This window comes from Oratosquilla oratoria, chromosome 4, assembly GCF_046742065.1.
Source record: "Oratosquilla oratoria isolate Oo_2021 chromosome 4, ASM4674206v1, whole genome shotgun sequence".
Classification (NCBI taxonomy): domain Eukaryota; kingdom Metazoa; phylum Arthropoda; class Malacostraca; order Stomatopoda; family Squillidae; genus Oratosquilla; species Oratosquilla oratoria.
Window position 1 is genome coordinate 5,753,845 of NC_134780.1, and position 14,748 is coordinate 5,768,592.

At 40.9% G+C, this 14,748-nt stretch overlaps 1 protein-coding gene across 3 annotated transcripts in view; it reads right to left on the minus strand.

The window, feature by feature from the left end:
• LOC143024601 (F-box/WD repeat-containing protein 9-like) overlaps positions 1 to 14,748 on the minus strand; it is a 35,770-nt gene that overhangs the window by 15,004 nt on the left and 6,018 nt on the right. For 2 of the 3 annotated variants that reach the window (XM_076183451.1, XM_076183452.1), the window contains exons 2-8: positions 12,067 to 12,228; positions 11,826 to 11,979; positions 7,287 to 7,432; positions 6,488 to 6,616; positions 2,473 to 2,579; positions 2,262 to 2,367; positions 1,560 to 1,694 (exon numbers count right to left, since the gene is read on the minus strand). In XM_076183451.1, coding sequence (XP_076039566.1) covers positions 1,560 to 1,694; positions 2,262 to 2,367; positions 2,473 to 2,579; positions 6,488 to 6,616; positions 7,287 to 7,432; positions 11,826 to 11,979; positions 12,067 to 12,228 — 939 coding nt within the window. Of the gene's footprint in view, positions 1 to 1,559; positions 1,695 to 2,261; positions 2,368 to 2,472; positions 2,580 to 6,487; positions 6,617 to 7,286; positions 7,433 to 11,825; positions 11,980 to 12,066; positions 12,229 to 14,748 lie in introns of those variants that run through there. The other variant, XM_076183453.1, reaches the window with a different exon arrangement.

The window sequence follows — 14,748 nt, forward strand, 5'->3', positions numbered from 1 at the left end:
AGCAACAGTAGTTAGCAATGGTTCTTGGACTCTCCTATAGATTTCTGGAAAGAAACACTAGACACTGTTTGTGTTTTATTAGTGTGGACTTGTTTCTATGTAAATAAATATAGTGTGAGTGCTCCAAGGAGTCTGTTCAAGGTGTGGCAAATGGCATGCCAAATCCACTTTGGTACACACCTCTCTTATTTCCCATCTATGTTCTATTTTATCTATTATCTATTTTTTTCTTAATTTTGTATATAGCAAAAGAAGCTGTATAGTATATGAGTATAATTTTTTAGGATAAAAACAATTACCTACCCCATCATACCTATCTCTCCTGTGACACTTTGGCATGGCAACATGGGGAAAAAGTGCTACAATGTACCACATAATTTATTCAAATCATTATAATTCTAAAAAGTGATACTCATCATACTATACAGCTCCCTTTACTATGTAGAGAAAAAAAATCAAATAACACATATACACACATACATATACCAAAGGCTTTTTCCCCCTTACAAGGGAGGTAACCAAAAAACAAAGGCATAAATTTCATTCCCACTCATTCCATCCCCACATACTCCACTCCCATACACCCTCCTCCCTCCCTCTTATCTTGGCTCCTCCTGGATGATGGGTCATCCCTGCATCTTGTCCACTGCCCTGGGTCAGAAGCAGTGTCGCAAACCACAGCACATCCACAGCAAGGCTGCTTCATTAAATCGGCAACCCTCCTCTCCATCCCCTCATGCAGAAATGGAGAAGATGGGGGAGAAATCCCTTTGGGATCTGTCAATTTATCTTTAACACATACTCCTTCATCCCCCACCCACTCCCCCTCATGTATCACAGCATCATCTATACACAACCATTCTCCATTCACCCCTATCTTCTGTCCTTTCCCATCCTTCCTCAACAGACATTTCCCTCTTTCCCAATGCCCCTTTTACCCCCATCCATCCTTGGTCACCCCATTTATGTTCACTCCTTCCATACCTTTTTAAATAATCCTTCTTCACTCATTCTTTCCATGTGTCCAAACCATCCCACATAACACATGGATGGGAAATAAAGAGAGAGAGGCATATTTTTGGTTGATTTGGCAGAATGGCTATTAGTAAATCACAATGTATGCCACACCCTGCACAGACTCCTTAGAGTGAAGAGACCATAGTATGAGAAGGGCAGCATCCAGTTGTTAGCTCCTATTGTATGAAAGTGTGGAGGAGCAACAGTTAAAGTTGACAGAGAGCGAGAGATCTAGGGCCTGGTCCAGAGACCAAGTGCCAACCTCTCAGGACTGCACCTTCAAATTAAGGTGAGTGTTGACAGGGTTTGAAGGTGAGTGAGAATGAGATTATGTTCTTCAATGTCTATTTCACAAAACCACCAGAGGCAGGTACTCATCGCTGGTTCCAAAAGAGATGAGCAACCTAACAAAAGACATGTCAAATGTTTCATCACAAAATTATCATACACACCATACAATGATTGCAGATATTAAGCAGTTTTATGCACACTTCAGTAAGCTTCATGAGGCAGTAATACTTGGGTTTTAAATAGCAACTTACTCTAAATGTCTTCAAGGGCCTTTTAGTTCTTTTACACCACACAGATGATTGCCCATCCTCGCCACCACTGATGATGTACTTATCATCAGATGCAATAGACAACACTGCCTTCTTATTTGGTGTATAAAAGCTTATCTGTGTAAGAGTTAAAATAAAATAAAAAAAAATAAAAAATAAATCAATATCAATAAAATTATGCCAAAAGGTATTTTTTTCTTTCTAAGGGGGTGGTCAGCCAATGCATGTATCTGCCCTTCACCCATCCCACACCCACTTATTGTCCCTTGTATCTTAGCTCCCTCTGGATGAAGGCCCACACTATCCTCTGCCTGGGTTAGATGCAATGCTATCAAAATAAACTCCATGTGAGGACAAAGTCTTTATTAGTACAATGTTTTGCTTGTTACAGTGTTTTCAAGTACATAGTCATAATACATATGACTGAGATTAAATAAGAAGAACTGGGGGGATAGGCATGTGTATTACAACTATGTACTTGAAAAAGCTTAACAAGCGAAACGTCGTACTAATAAAGGCTCCGTCCTCACATGTTGTTTATTTTTATAGACTTGTCGGCAACTGCCACTTTCATACAGATGCAATGCACGACACAACACCTCCATACCTAACACTGGTGATATACTTTTTCAGTATAAAATCAACTTGAGCCACATTTTACACAAAATATAATAATATTCTTACTGCTTTCAATCCTTGCCTTGGGTCATACATGAGCACCTTGCTATCATATGCTCCCACTGCAAGGAGGTTTTGCTGAAGTGTGGAACAAAGTATTGCAACTCTGTGCCTGCATAAAAGGAAACAAAAGTAATTAAACAGTAGGGATACAATTTTTGGGGGCGAAGAATGACAAATAACTTTGCAACTCCATTTCTAACACACACTGCCTTACTTGTTCTTTGCTACCACTGCTTCCAGTCTGTTGACATCCCATAACACGATACGAGAATCCCAACCACCAGACACCAAAAGGTCTTCGTGACAGTCTAATGTCCAAACCTGCATCAGAATTATTATTAAAGTTAAAAGTTAAAGTTGCAGGGTTTCAGTTCTGCTACCAGTCTTCTCAAAGACTCTCCTCAGAACATCAGCTGAGGCAAGCCTCAAGCCCGCACCATTGTGCCCAGCCACGGCAGTAACCTCCCCAGTAAACAACTTAAGCTCACTGGCCTGGGCAGGGCTCAACCTGCTTACCTTGTGAATACGAGGCCAGCGTGCTACCACTGTACTAGTCAGGATATTGGTGAATTTTGAGTTTATCTTAACTGTAAACCACATTATCTTTTATAAGTAATTTTATGACTTAACTAAAATTACAACTATGATGGTTCAGTTCAATGTCACAAACTCCTTCTATCAGGAGGCTAGGATGGTGCCACTTACAGAGGATTTTGTAGCATGGAATATAATTAACCATGCCCTTGGTTCAACTTGCTGTTGGCAGAGTTAGAACTGCCATCACCAAGACCTCTGCCACAAGTAGAGACGCTCTAAACCACTCAGTCAATAAGCTTTCAAAATTACAGTTATATATACATCTTCATAACTTTCTATTCTCAATGATATCTTCCAGTTAGCTTTTGAGTTGAAGGTAAGTTGAGAGTGAAGGATAGATGGAGAAAGAGGAAAAGGACAAAAGGTAGGGAGGTGCTTAGAGTGAACTGCTTACATGAGAAAGAAAATGAGAAGAAGCTGAGAGAGGAGAGGGAGGAAGTGAAGGATAGAGTAGAACTAGGAGTGGAGGAGGAATGGGGATGGTTCAAGAAGGGAGTCATAAGGTATGCATAGATGGTATGTGGAACAAGGAGGACGGGAGGGAAAAGAAGTGAGTGGTGGGATGAGGAAGTAAAGAAGGGTGTAGAAAAGAAGCAAGCTTTCACAGATTGGTTACAAAATTGGATGAGGGAATCATATGAGAGGTACAAAGAAAAGAGAAGAGAAGTAAATCATAAGATAAAGGAGGCAAAAAAGAGAGCATATGTGAAATGGGGTAAGAGTATGACAGAAAATTTTGAAAGTAATGAAAAATGTTTTGGAAAGAAATTAAGCGAGGAAAAGGAGGTGAATCAAGTAGAGAAGAAAAGGTAAAAGGTGCAGATAGAGAGATGATAATGGAAGAGGAGGCAGTAAGAGGAAGATGGGTAGAACATTTTAGGGAGTTGCTAAATGTGAAGGAGGGTAGGGAGGGAAAGGTAGTTGCAGTGGGAAGTGGTAAGAAAATGACCATATTGGGTTGGATAGGTGTCATACAGAATGCCTAAAAAAAGGAGGTACAGTGATGGTAGACTGGCTGGTGAAGTTATTTAATGTTTGTTTCAGAGAGGATAGAGTGCCAGAGGACTGGAAGAGTGCCTATATAGTTCCACTTTACAAGGGAAAGGGGGACAAGTGTGAGTGTAGTAGTTTCAGAGGGATCAGCTTGTTAAGTGTAGTTGGAAAGGCTTATGGGAGGGTCTTGATTGAGGATTAGGAGAGGAACAGAGGGAGTAATTGGTGAGGAATAGTGTGGGTTTAGGACAGGTAGGGGTTGTGCAGATCAGATTTTTGTGGTAAGACAGATATGTAAGAAAGCTATAGGAAAAGGTAAGGATGTATTTTGGGCTTTTATGGATTTGGAAAAGGCTTATGACAGGGTAGACAGGAAGGCACTGTGGGAGGTGTTGCAGATATATGGGATAGGAGGAAAGCTGGTAAGAGCAGTTGAGCTTGTGTTAGGATTGGAGAGAGTGAGTGATTTGAGGTAAAGGTGGGACTTTGTCAGGGATGTGTTATGTCCCCTGGCTGTTCAATTTGTACATAGATGGGGTGGTGCAAGAGGTAAATGCAAGGGTAGTGGGTCAGGGATTGGAGATGGTTAAAGAAAATGAAGAAAAGTGGGAGATAAGCCAGTTGTTGTTTACTGATGACACTGCACTTGTTGCAGGATAAGAGGAGGGATTGAGAAAGTTAGTGACAGAGTTTGGGAAGGTGTGCGAAAGAAGGAAGTTGAAGATAAATGTAGGTAAAATAAGATGATGAGATGTACAAGGAGAGAAAATGGTAGCAGACTGGAAGTGAGTATTAAGGGAGAGAGACTGGAGGAAGTGGATAGTTTTAGATACTTGGGTGCAAATGTGGTGGGAAAAAGAGGAGTGGAGGTAGAGGTAGAATGTAGATTGAGTGAAGCGAATAAATGCCTTGGGGGATTAAAAAGTGTAATGAGAAATAGACATTTGGGAATGGATACTAAGAGGAGATTGTATGAAGGAGTGATTGTGCTGACAGCACTATGGGGCAGAAACATGGAACATAAGAGAGGAGTTTGAATGTGAGATGAGGTGCCTGAGAAGTATGATAGGGGTTACTAAGCCGGATAGAGTGAGAAATGAGGAGGTGAGGAGGAGAACAGGGGAGGAAAGGGAGTTGGGAGATAGGGTTGATGAAAGAGTATTGAGATGGTTTGGACACATGGAAAGAATGAGTGAAGAAAGACTGGTAAAAGTAGTGTGGAAGGAGTGAACATGAGGAGACAATCTAGGATGAGATGGATGGATGGGGTAAAAGGGGCATTGGGAAAGAGGGGAATGTCTGTTGAGGAAGGATGGGAGAGGACAGAAGATTGGGGTGAATGGAGAATGGTTGTGTATGGATGATGCTGTGATGCATGAGGGGGAGTGGGTGGGGGATGGCGGTTGAGGAAGTATGTGTGAGAAATAAATTGATGCAGCCCAAAGGGATTTATCCCTATCTTCTCCTTTTCTGCATGAGGGGATGGAGAGGGTGGGTCACCGATTTAATGAAGTGGCCTTGCTGTGGATGTGCTGTGTCTTGCAACACTGCTTCTTACCCAGGGCAGTGGGCAAGATACAGGGATAACCCGTCATCCAGGAGGTGCCAAGATAAGATTGAGGAAGAGGATAGAGGGGAGTGGAGTATGTTGGAGATGGAATGGGTTGGGGTGGTTTTTATGCCTTTCTTTTTTTGGCTACCTCCCTTGTACGGGGGAAAAAGCCTTTGGTATATATATATGAATATATATATGAATGTATATAGCTTTTGGGTATACAACAGATTGACCTCTTCAGTACAATGACACCTATGTAGCCGTCATGAGGCACGAGTAGGTGCATGAGGATGCTGGCGTCAGCATCTTGATTATATATTTCCTTTGTAGTTGTACATGAGTTATCCCCAGATTTTGTGAACTGGTTTGATCACATTTTCTGTGTTTATTATTACTCAGAGTAAAAGAGAAAAAGTAATACATCAGTGATTTTATATTTCATAATGCGAGTAGCGTAATGCATTGTAAATATTGCAGCCGATGCTGCACGTGAGAATTTGACTTGTACTTTAATGGCTAAATATGAAGTTCAGGTATAAGCTATATGTTTGTAATTATCCTTATATGGAAGGTAGCCAAGTCAAAGGCACGTGCCCACTCACACCCATTCCACCACCCATGTTTCCCTTTCATCTTAGCTCATTGTGGATGAGGGGACATCCCTGTCTCCTGCCCATTGCCCAGGTCAGAAGTAATGCAGCAAGACACAGTACATCCACACCAAGGCCGTCTCACATAATCAGTGGCCTTCCCTCTCTGTCCCCTTGTGCAGAAAATAGAAAAGATAGGGAGAAATCCTTTCAGGCTGCACCAACATAACACTCACACACAACCACTATCCCCGCCCTCCTCCTCCCCTTCCTCTCATACTGCATCAAAGTAGCATCGATATACAGCCATTCTTCACTCTCCTCTATCCCCTGCATTCTCCCTTCTTTGTTCAACAGACATTCCCCTCTTGCTTAAATCCCTTTTCACCCTATCCATCCATCTCATCCTCAAGTTTTTTGTACATAGCCTATATAAACAAAATAGTGTTTGCCCAAATTCTGAAGTCACCATAACAAAAGCGTTAGTCTCTTACCCAGCCCTCATATTCATTCAAGGTGAAGTCAGGCAAAAGCTTCTTTGAAGGATTCCTATTTTCTTTAAGACGGTTCACATCCCAGAGCATTATTCTGTAGTCTCTACTCCCAACAGCAAGTAGTCCATTCTGAAATGAAGTTGACATTTCAGGAAAATATTCACTGTGTGCAGCATCAAAACTGTCACAATTATTTCATCTACATCTCATCAAAGAAATGCGAATATTATTTTATTTTGTTTTGGAGATAACATTGCATCAAAGACATGAAATATAGAAATGTTCATGGTAGAATTTATGAAGGGTTGTAGGAAGGAGGGATAGTAGAAGTTAAAAATTATCAACATTCTTCCTACAGTAAAAATTAATCTCCAATCACACAAAAACACTGTATCCATAGATGTATTCTCAATTATAATGTTAATTGCAAGACCCAGCCTACTATCAATCTTGCCCAATACCAGTCTTACCTTCTGTTTATCAAGATAAGCTTTACAGTATAGTCTAACCCTTAACATCTATCTATTTATGTACCAAGAGGCATCTTCCCCTTTACAATGGAGGTAGCCAGCTAAAGAATGCATGCACCCCCACCTATCCAACTCCTATCCATCACCATTTGTTTCCCTTTTATCTTAGCTGTGATTTAAAATAAAGTTAATTTATTTCTAACTCCATTCAGGATCTAAAGCACTCTTTCATTGATATGGTGAATCACCTTGACGTACACCATAATATCAACTGGATATATGACATAATACCAGTAGCTATTAAAAAATATATATATATATATAAATACCTTCATAAGACAACAAGTGTCCATAACACTATAGTGACGGTAATTAAACACTTCTTGCATGGATGCCTGGCAGCTGGTCCATCGCTGGTGTTCAGTCTCTACAGCACTACATGCGTAACGCCACGGAAACTCTTCTTCGTCCCCCACTGGCAATTCAATTGAATACAAATATACAACCATTATAATATGATATTAATTCAACTCTGAATCTTATAAATGAATCAAATATATGTACTCACAGAAATACAACAGAATACATTAACCCTTTTCAGATCACAGAGCCCATTTGGGTGATTTAAAGGTTTTATTCTGTTTAATCAACTTAAAGTTATGCTTGCTAAAGGATTAAAAACTAGCTCAACTGACCTCTTATATCAAAAAGTCAAACTTGGTACAGTGAGTCCTCCTTATATGGTAATTCTTTATCCGGTAAATTCACAGTTACAGTATTTGATAATTACTACCCTCGATTCTATTTATGGTAAGAAAAATTCAAAGTTACAGTATTTGGTAATTACTACCCTCAATTCTATTTATGGTAAGAAAAATTCACAGATATGGTATCCGCTCGTATTTTGTAGAGGAAAGAGCAGGGAGAAAGTATGTCTGCCATATCCTATTATTACATGTTATAATGGGTTTGGTATACGGTAATTTCAATTTGTGGTAAGTGTTGTTTACTCACTGGTGGTTACACTAACACTCCGATTTCTCGCCACACAGTTGTTTTTCATGGTCACGTGACGTCACAATGCACTCGTCCGTCTTTTTGAGTTTTCTCCAGTCTCCACCACTCTGCTCCACCGTCTCTTGCACCGTGCATCGTTTTAGTACAGACCGACGGCATTCCGCAGCCGTTCAGTCGATGCACCTTTCTTCGTTAGACAGTCAGCCAGCTGAGCCGCCGTCTCCACCCAGTTTACTTCCTCCACTTCTTTTCGTTCCAGCATATCGCGCAATACTGCTACATCTATGCACAATCTCTTATCTTCCACTCCTTTATAAGATTGGAGGGCTTCCACCAAACTCTTATTATCCACATGGCACATCACCTTCAAATGGCCACAACATGAAATTTCATCTAGAATCCTAGCTAGATAGACTAGTCTCTGCACAGTCTAGCAATGCCATGGTTTCCGCAGAAAGTGTGGATTTCACAACCCGTCTGATCTTCCTCGACTGCCAATACACAGGACAGCAACTCCCACTGTCATTACATAGGAACACTACAAAACCTCCTTGAGAACCACCACCCAACAAGTTGGCAAATGAAGCATCTAAAAAGCACTCCAAAAAGCAACTCTCAAGCCTTTCCATTTTCGGTATATGGAGTTTCATGCCTTCCTTCACTCTACTGACCACCTTATTCAGATGCAATAAATTCCCCACAGTGGCCTTGTTACAGACTCCACTCAATTCGCATACCTCAAAAGCAATGTCTGGGCGGGTGTGTGTTGCTATCCAGTTGAGCTGTCCTAATAAGGCACAATACTCTGATCTTTCACCTTCTGACAACTCGCTCGACTTGATTGTGACTCTTTGCCTACTAATATGAATGGGTGTTAATGTTGCTGTGTACTGGTTCTGATCCAATGTTATACTCCCATCATTACATGAAATGATATTCAATCCTACGTATTTGAATGCTTTGGATTTAGAAATGCCAATGAGGAAAATTTGATGAAGTTTGGCCATCACATGCTCTTCAAAGCAGCTGGTACCTGCCCAAAAAAGATCATCCACATACACACAAATTATTCCTTCAAGACACCCTTTCCATTTATACGAGAACAGTGCCGGATCCAGAGATGAGACTACAGCTCCTAGATCAAGTAACTCCTTCCTGACATATATACCACTGTCTTGCTGCATCTACCAGTCCATAAACAGTCTTATTCCACTTCCACAGACTTCCGTAGTAAAATTCAGGAGGTGGGCGCAAATACGCAAATATATATCCCTCTCAATTGGACTCCCCTGAAGGTAAGCCACCTTGATATCCAAAGAATGACATGTCCACCTATTAGTAGCAGCTACAGCTAAAGCCAAACGTACAGCTTCTTTAGAACAAGTGGGTGAATCCTTTTGACAACCATCCATTTCTTCTTCAAACCCCCTTGCTACTAATTGAGCTTTGACCTTGGTCCGACCCTCCTTAATCTTCTCTGTTACTACCCGCTGTACAGACATCGCCTTCTGCCCCATATCTTCAACCTCCTCATAAACATTATTATCCCTCCAGCTCTTCATTTCTTCTTCCTTGGGCTGTGACACCTCCTCTGATGTAAATATTATTAACAACTCAGTATCCTCATCAACCACCTTCCAATCAGTGAAATCCTTTTCCAAGTCTGCCCAGGTAATGTCACCATCTGAATCCCATCTAAAATTGTAGCAATTACGATATTTGCCAGTAGCTTTGCCTGCTCTATTCACAACACGACCAGAAATTACCTCACCAGTGCCACTCCTTGTACCTTGAATTCGAATACCAGCAATAAGCGGATTTCTCTTTGTGTTATTCTCTCTCTGTTCACTTTCCTCCTTAGCAGCTACTGCCTTTGGGGCTCATTGTTGCGCCCCTGCACCAGTAGATTCCTCCAATGCATCTGCTACTTGGTTGTCATCCTCGTTCTCAGATTTCCCTTCAAAAGTATACCCATTGGGCAATGTCCTGTCATTATCACCTTTTGATGACCTTGATACCATATCTTGGTTGTCCTCTCTGCTTTCACGCTCTGGTGCAGATGTTAAACGGCATTGATGTACTCTAACATAAGTACCCCCATGCCTAACCAGGAATTGTTTGCCGTCTCTTCCAATGATTATGCCCGGGCCACACCACTCATTGTTGTCATTTCTCTTGTAATAAACCTCAGCCCCATTCTGTAGATCCTCTTTATCATTTGCTCTTACATTGTGTCGCATAGCCCTTGTCAAGCGTTCACTCGACTCTGCTTTAATGAATTCATGTCTAGCCGCATGCAGTGCATTCAAATTGTCTCTCACAATATCAGATGAGTGCACTGGTTCCAACGCTGGGGGTCGGTTTGCATAGATGTTAGGCAAACTTGGATTATTCCTGAAAATCAATTGATTTGGTGAAAAACCCAAATAATTTGTAAGGGTGTTACGTGCAGAAACTGCCCAAGCTAAAGCTACCTCCAAATCACACTTGTTATCAGTCATAATTTCCATGATTTTCAAACCTCCAGTAAATATACAATTGAGGGCACTAGTCACGGTCTCATAAGCGACATCTGTCATTGCTGACATTACAAACTGTTGTTCCTTTTCACTTAACTTACATGAAGACAATAACATAAAAGCCTTCACAGAATCAGGCAATGACATATCTTGCTTGGTGAAATTGTAATATTTGTGTTTGAAGTCAGATATAAATTTCTTAATTCCAAGACCATCAGCCCTCTGAACATTATATAGTGTTTGGAACACATTAAACTGCCTCCTACCTTTGTCAACCAGAAACAGATTGTCTAATTTATTTAACAAGGTCTTCACTCCATCATCCTTCTCCAAATCAGCAGATTCCAGCTCCGATGTCGCCACCCTCGCCCGGCCATCCAGGGACAAATAAATCACCAGTGCTTGTTTGTTCTTATTGATTGACATTAATTTGCACCATATTTCAATATCCTTCCTCTATACTTCATATGCTTCCTCATTTGATAGTTTGGGAGGCCACTTAGTTGACACAGACATGGCTTAAATGACGCCAATTTGCCGAACTATGCTCTGCTACCAGTGTTGTTTACTCACTGATGGTTACACTATCACTCCGATTTCTCGCCGCGCAGTTGTTTTTCAAGGTCACGTGACATCACAACACACTCGTCCAACAGTAAGGTTTTCTGGAACGCATATGTACCGTATAACGAGGACTTACTGTACTAGATTTTGTTGTCTAATGCAATACAATTTTCTATCTATCTATATACAGTATTACCTCTCATTAACGGACTAAAAGGGGGTAACGGTGTCCGTTGATGTGAATAATCCGTTGATTTGGAGTGTTTTTTTTGGTCGTCATAGTAATTGCATGCACTAAACAACAGCACCAAAAACACCGAAAACACAGCTAATTAACATCCATTAATGAGAGGTCTCACTGTACCAAGAGCTTCTTCCCTCATTTAAGGGAGATAGCCAAGTCAAAGACACACACCCATTCCCACCTACCAACCTTGTTTCCCCCTCATCTTAGCTCCTCATGGATGAAGGGTCATCCCTGTCTCCTGCCCATTGCCTGGATCAGAAGCAATGCAGCAAGAGACAGCACATCCACAGCAAGGCCACTTCACTTAATCAGAGACCCACTTTCTCCATTCCCCATATGCAGAAACCAGAGAAAATGGGAAGAAATCCCTTTTGGCTGCATTTTTATTTTAATTTTAATTAAATTGTATGCTCTACGTTGGGCATACAATATCATTCAAATTAAAAGAACCTCTACCCACTAACAGAAATGAAAATGAAAAGGAGAATATACTGCTGGACCACAGACTAAGACCAACTTACAATCCAGTCGAAGATAGTGTCCTTTCACAGAGGATTCCACTCGCAATCTCCATGTGGTTGGATCTTGTAGCAGTTCGTGGAATCTTCGGCAAACACAGGAAACTGTCTCACTAACCTCCCTTGCAGAGAGGAATGAGAAAACGTGCAACAATATCTGGAATTTAGTAAAACATGTCATCCTGCCATAGTCAACACGTCAACTATACACACATGATTATTGAGCATGAAATGCAGTCATTACCTCTGATGGCAGCTCATCCAAGGTAATGTACTGGTCCATTTCAACTTCATTCTTCATGTCAACGGCTTCATGAGAATCTTTACACAACCACTCTTTGCTGCCAGATGAAAATCTGTTGACCAATCTGTCCTGTTCTTTTTGTAAGGAACCCATTCTTGCTGTCTGAAAGTATTTTTAAAGATATGATCTGGTTTAGTAGCAGCAGTAATAACACTAATTGTTTTAAAAGTAATGATAGTATCAATAATAGTAGTAACAGTGCTAGTAATAGTATTGCAGCCCACAGTAGCTATGAACAAACATCTCTGGAAGGAAACATTGATGTGTTGTATGTGTAATACAGTATTTGACTAATTGTATTCACCTAATCATAATACTGTATAAGTACAAGGCAGACATTGAAGGACAGGGGATGAGGGGGTATTGGGAGTGGTTATGTGCAGATGATATTTTGACACAGCCCATAGGTTTCTCCCTGTTTTCTCTATTTTCCACATGAGGGGATGGAGGGGGGTGGGGGTCACTGATTGAATGAAATGGCCTTGCTGTATATGTGGTGTGTCTTGCTGCATTGCTTCTGGCCCAGGCAATGGGCAGTAGACAAATAATCCTTCATCCATGAGGAGCCAAGATGAGAGGGAGGAAAGGGTGGTGGATGGAAGTGGAATGGGTGGAAATGGGTGTATGCCTTTGATTTGGCTACCTCCCTTATAAGGGGGAAAAGCCCTTGGTATATAGATAGATAGAAAAGTACATGAAAGGAGGTACACTTGTGGGGTCATGTCCCTTTCTCCAAATAATCATACTTTGTTATGAATTCATTTATAGATTCAACTGGGGCTATATTATCTTCTAATGTATTTGAGGTGTTGATACATCAATAAGGAAAATTATATTTTTACATCCTTTAGACATGTATTCCTTTTCAATCTGCTCCCATAACCACAAGATATTCTCCCATCACATACCAAGAGATCCTCTCTGTCAGTTTTATCTATTTAACCTGATAACAGTGCAATAGGGTTTTGTTGGTAGAAAAAAAAAAAATAAAAAAAATAAATAAATAAATAAAATAAAATAAAACTAAATAAATAAAATAAATATAATAAATAAATAAATATAATTAGAAAATGAAAGTTTATATGGAAAAGTACAGGAAAACTAAATGTTATTTAATTATTTGCCTAGTTCTGGCATAATGGTAGAGCAAAGTTAAGCATTTTGTCACTTGGAGGTAGTGGGCGGTGAGTGTTGGTCATGCATGGGTGAGCTACAGGGATCTTTTCTATTAAGTTCTTTTGTATACCTTTTCACACTTTGTTCTTCACCTCTGCTGTTTAAATTGTCCACTGTTTCTTTCCTTTACATGGGAATGGTTTTTGTGTAAGTTATCTTACATCTTACACCACAAGAAGTAGAGTTGTGGGTGGCACGGAAATGACTGACCTGCCCCGATCCATGATGTCTGAGGAGAATTAAGGGATGTGTGGGTGGGTGGGTCTAGTGTATGGACTCATTTACCCTGTGATGCAAAACTTTATTTTAAGACATGGGAGTGAAATATAGCCTTCACATCATATGATGTATGCAGTTATATGCTGTTCATCATATGATGTATGTTGCAGTTTGCAGATTAATTATCTAAACAGTACTATCATCTTTTTTTCCTCTTTTGGATTATAGCAAGACCAGTGTTTTTAATCTTTCTGTACCTTTTGTCTGCAAGGATAGGATTTAATATGGTCACTGCTCTCTAGATCCTCTTGATGTTTATATCTTTCACTATGCAGGGACTGTATCATCATTGCACATTCTAATTTAAGGCATATCAGGCATTCTTTGTTTTTTTTTCTCTCACCATCTTGTTCATATAGTGGAAAGACACATAAGACACACTTATGTTGATCAAGTCTGTTTATTTCACTCACGATTTGCTGTTTATTAGTTGATTTCCCATGGACTTTGGATCACATGTTGTTGGACTCGAGGTTGACAACTATTACCCTCCTGCACAAGACCTCAGGGCTCATGTATGCCCCAATCTGTGGGTAATGCTTTGACCTCACACAAACACACATATACCTAACCTCTTGCCAATGAGAGCTGGAGTGGTGGTTCACAGTGCAGTGATGCTGAAATTATTGCAGCCCTGGGCAGGAATCGAACTCCAACTGCTGGGGCTAGCAGTCATGACTGGTACCACCGCACTATCAGGCCATGTAGTGATGACTAGTTATCAATGACTAACACTCCCAGATCCACTTCTTCTTTTGCCTTTGTAAATGATTTATCTTCCATTGCGTAGTTCACTGATGGTCATTTTGAGGTTTTACTAATTTCTAATAATTTTTGTGGGCACAAAAGCTCAGAGTCCACCTGGCCAGACTGCAATCCGGCCATCATCCAGCCCTTCTAAGTTACAAGAAGAGGCTGGATGACAGCATCACCAGGCATGGATCCAAGAATGTTATTTGGGGGGGGGGAGGGGGGCCCAAACTGATAAGCAATAACCGATACTTGAAACACGGGTCCTGGAGCTGCAACGTCTACGCCGTGGGACCACCCCCCAACCCCAAGAGTTGGGGGCCAATCAGCAGCAACCACCCCTGGCCATCAGCTCTACGCAGATGGCACCGATCCCCAAGGAGGAGCTACGCCTACCTGGGGGAGTACCACAATCCT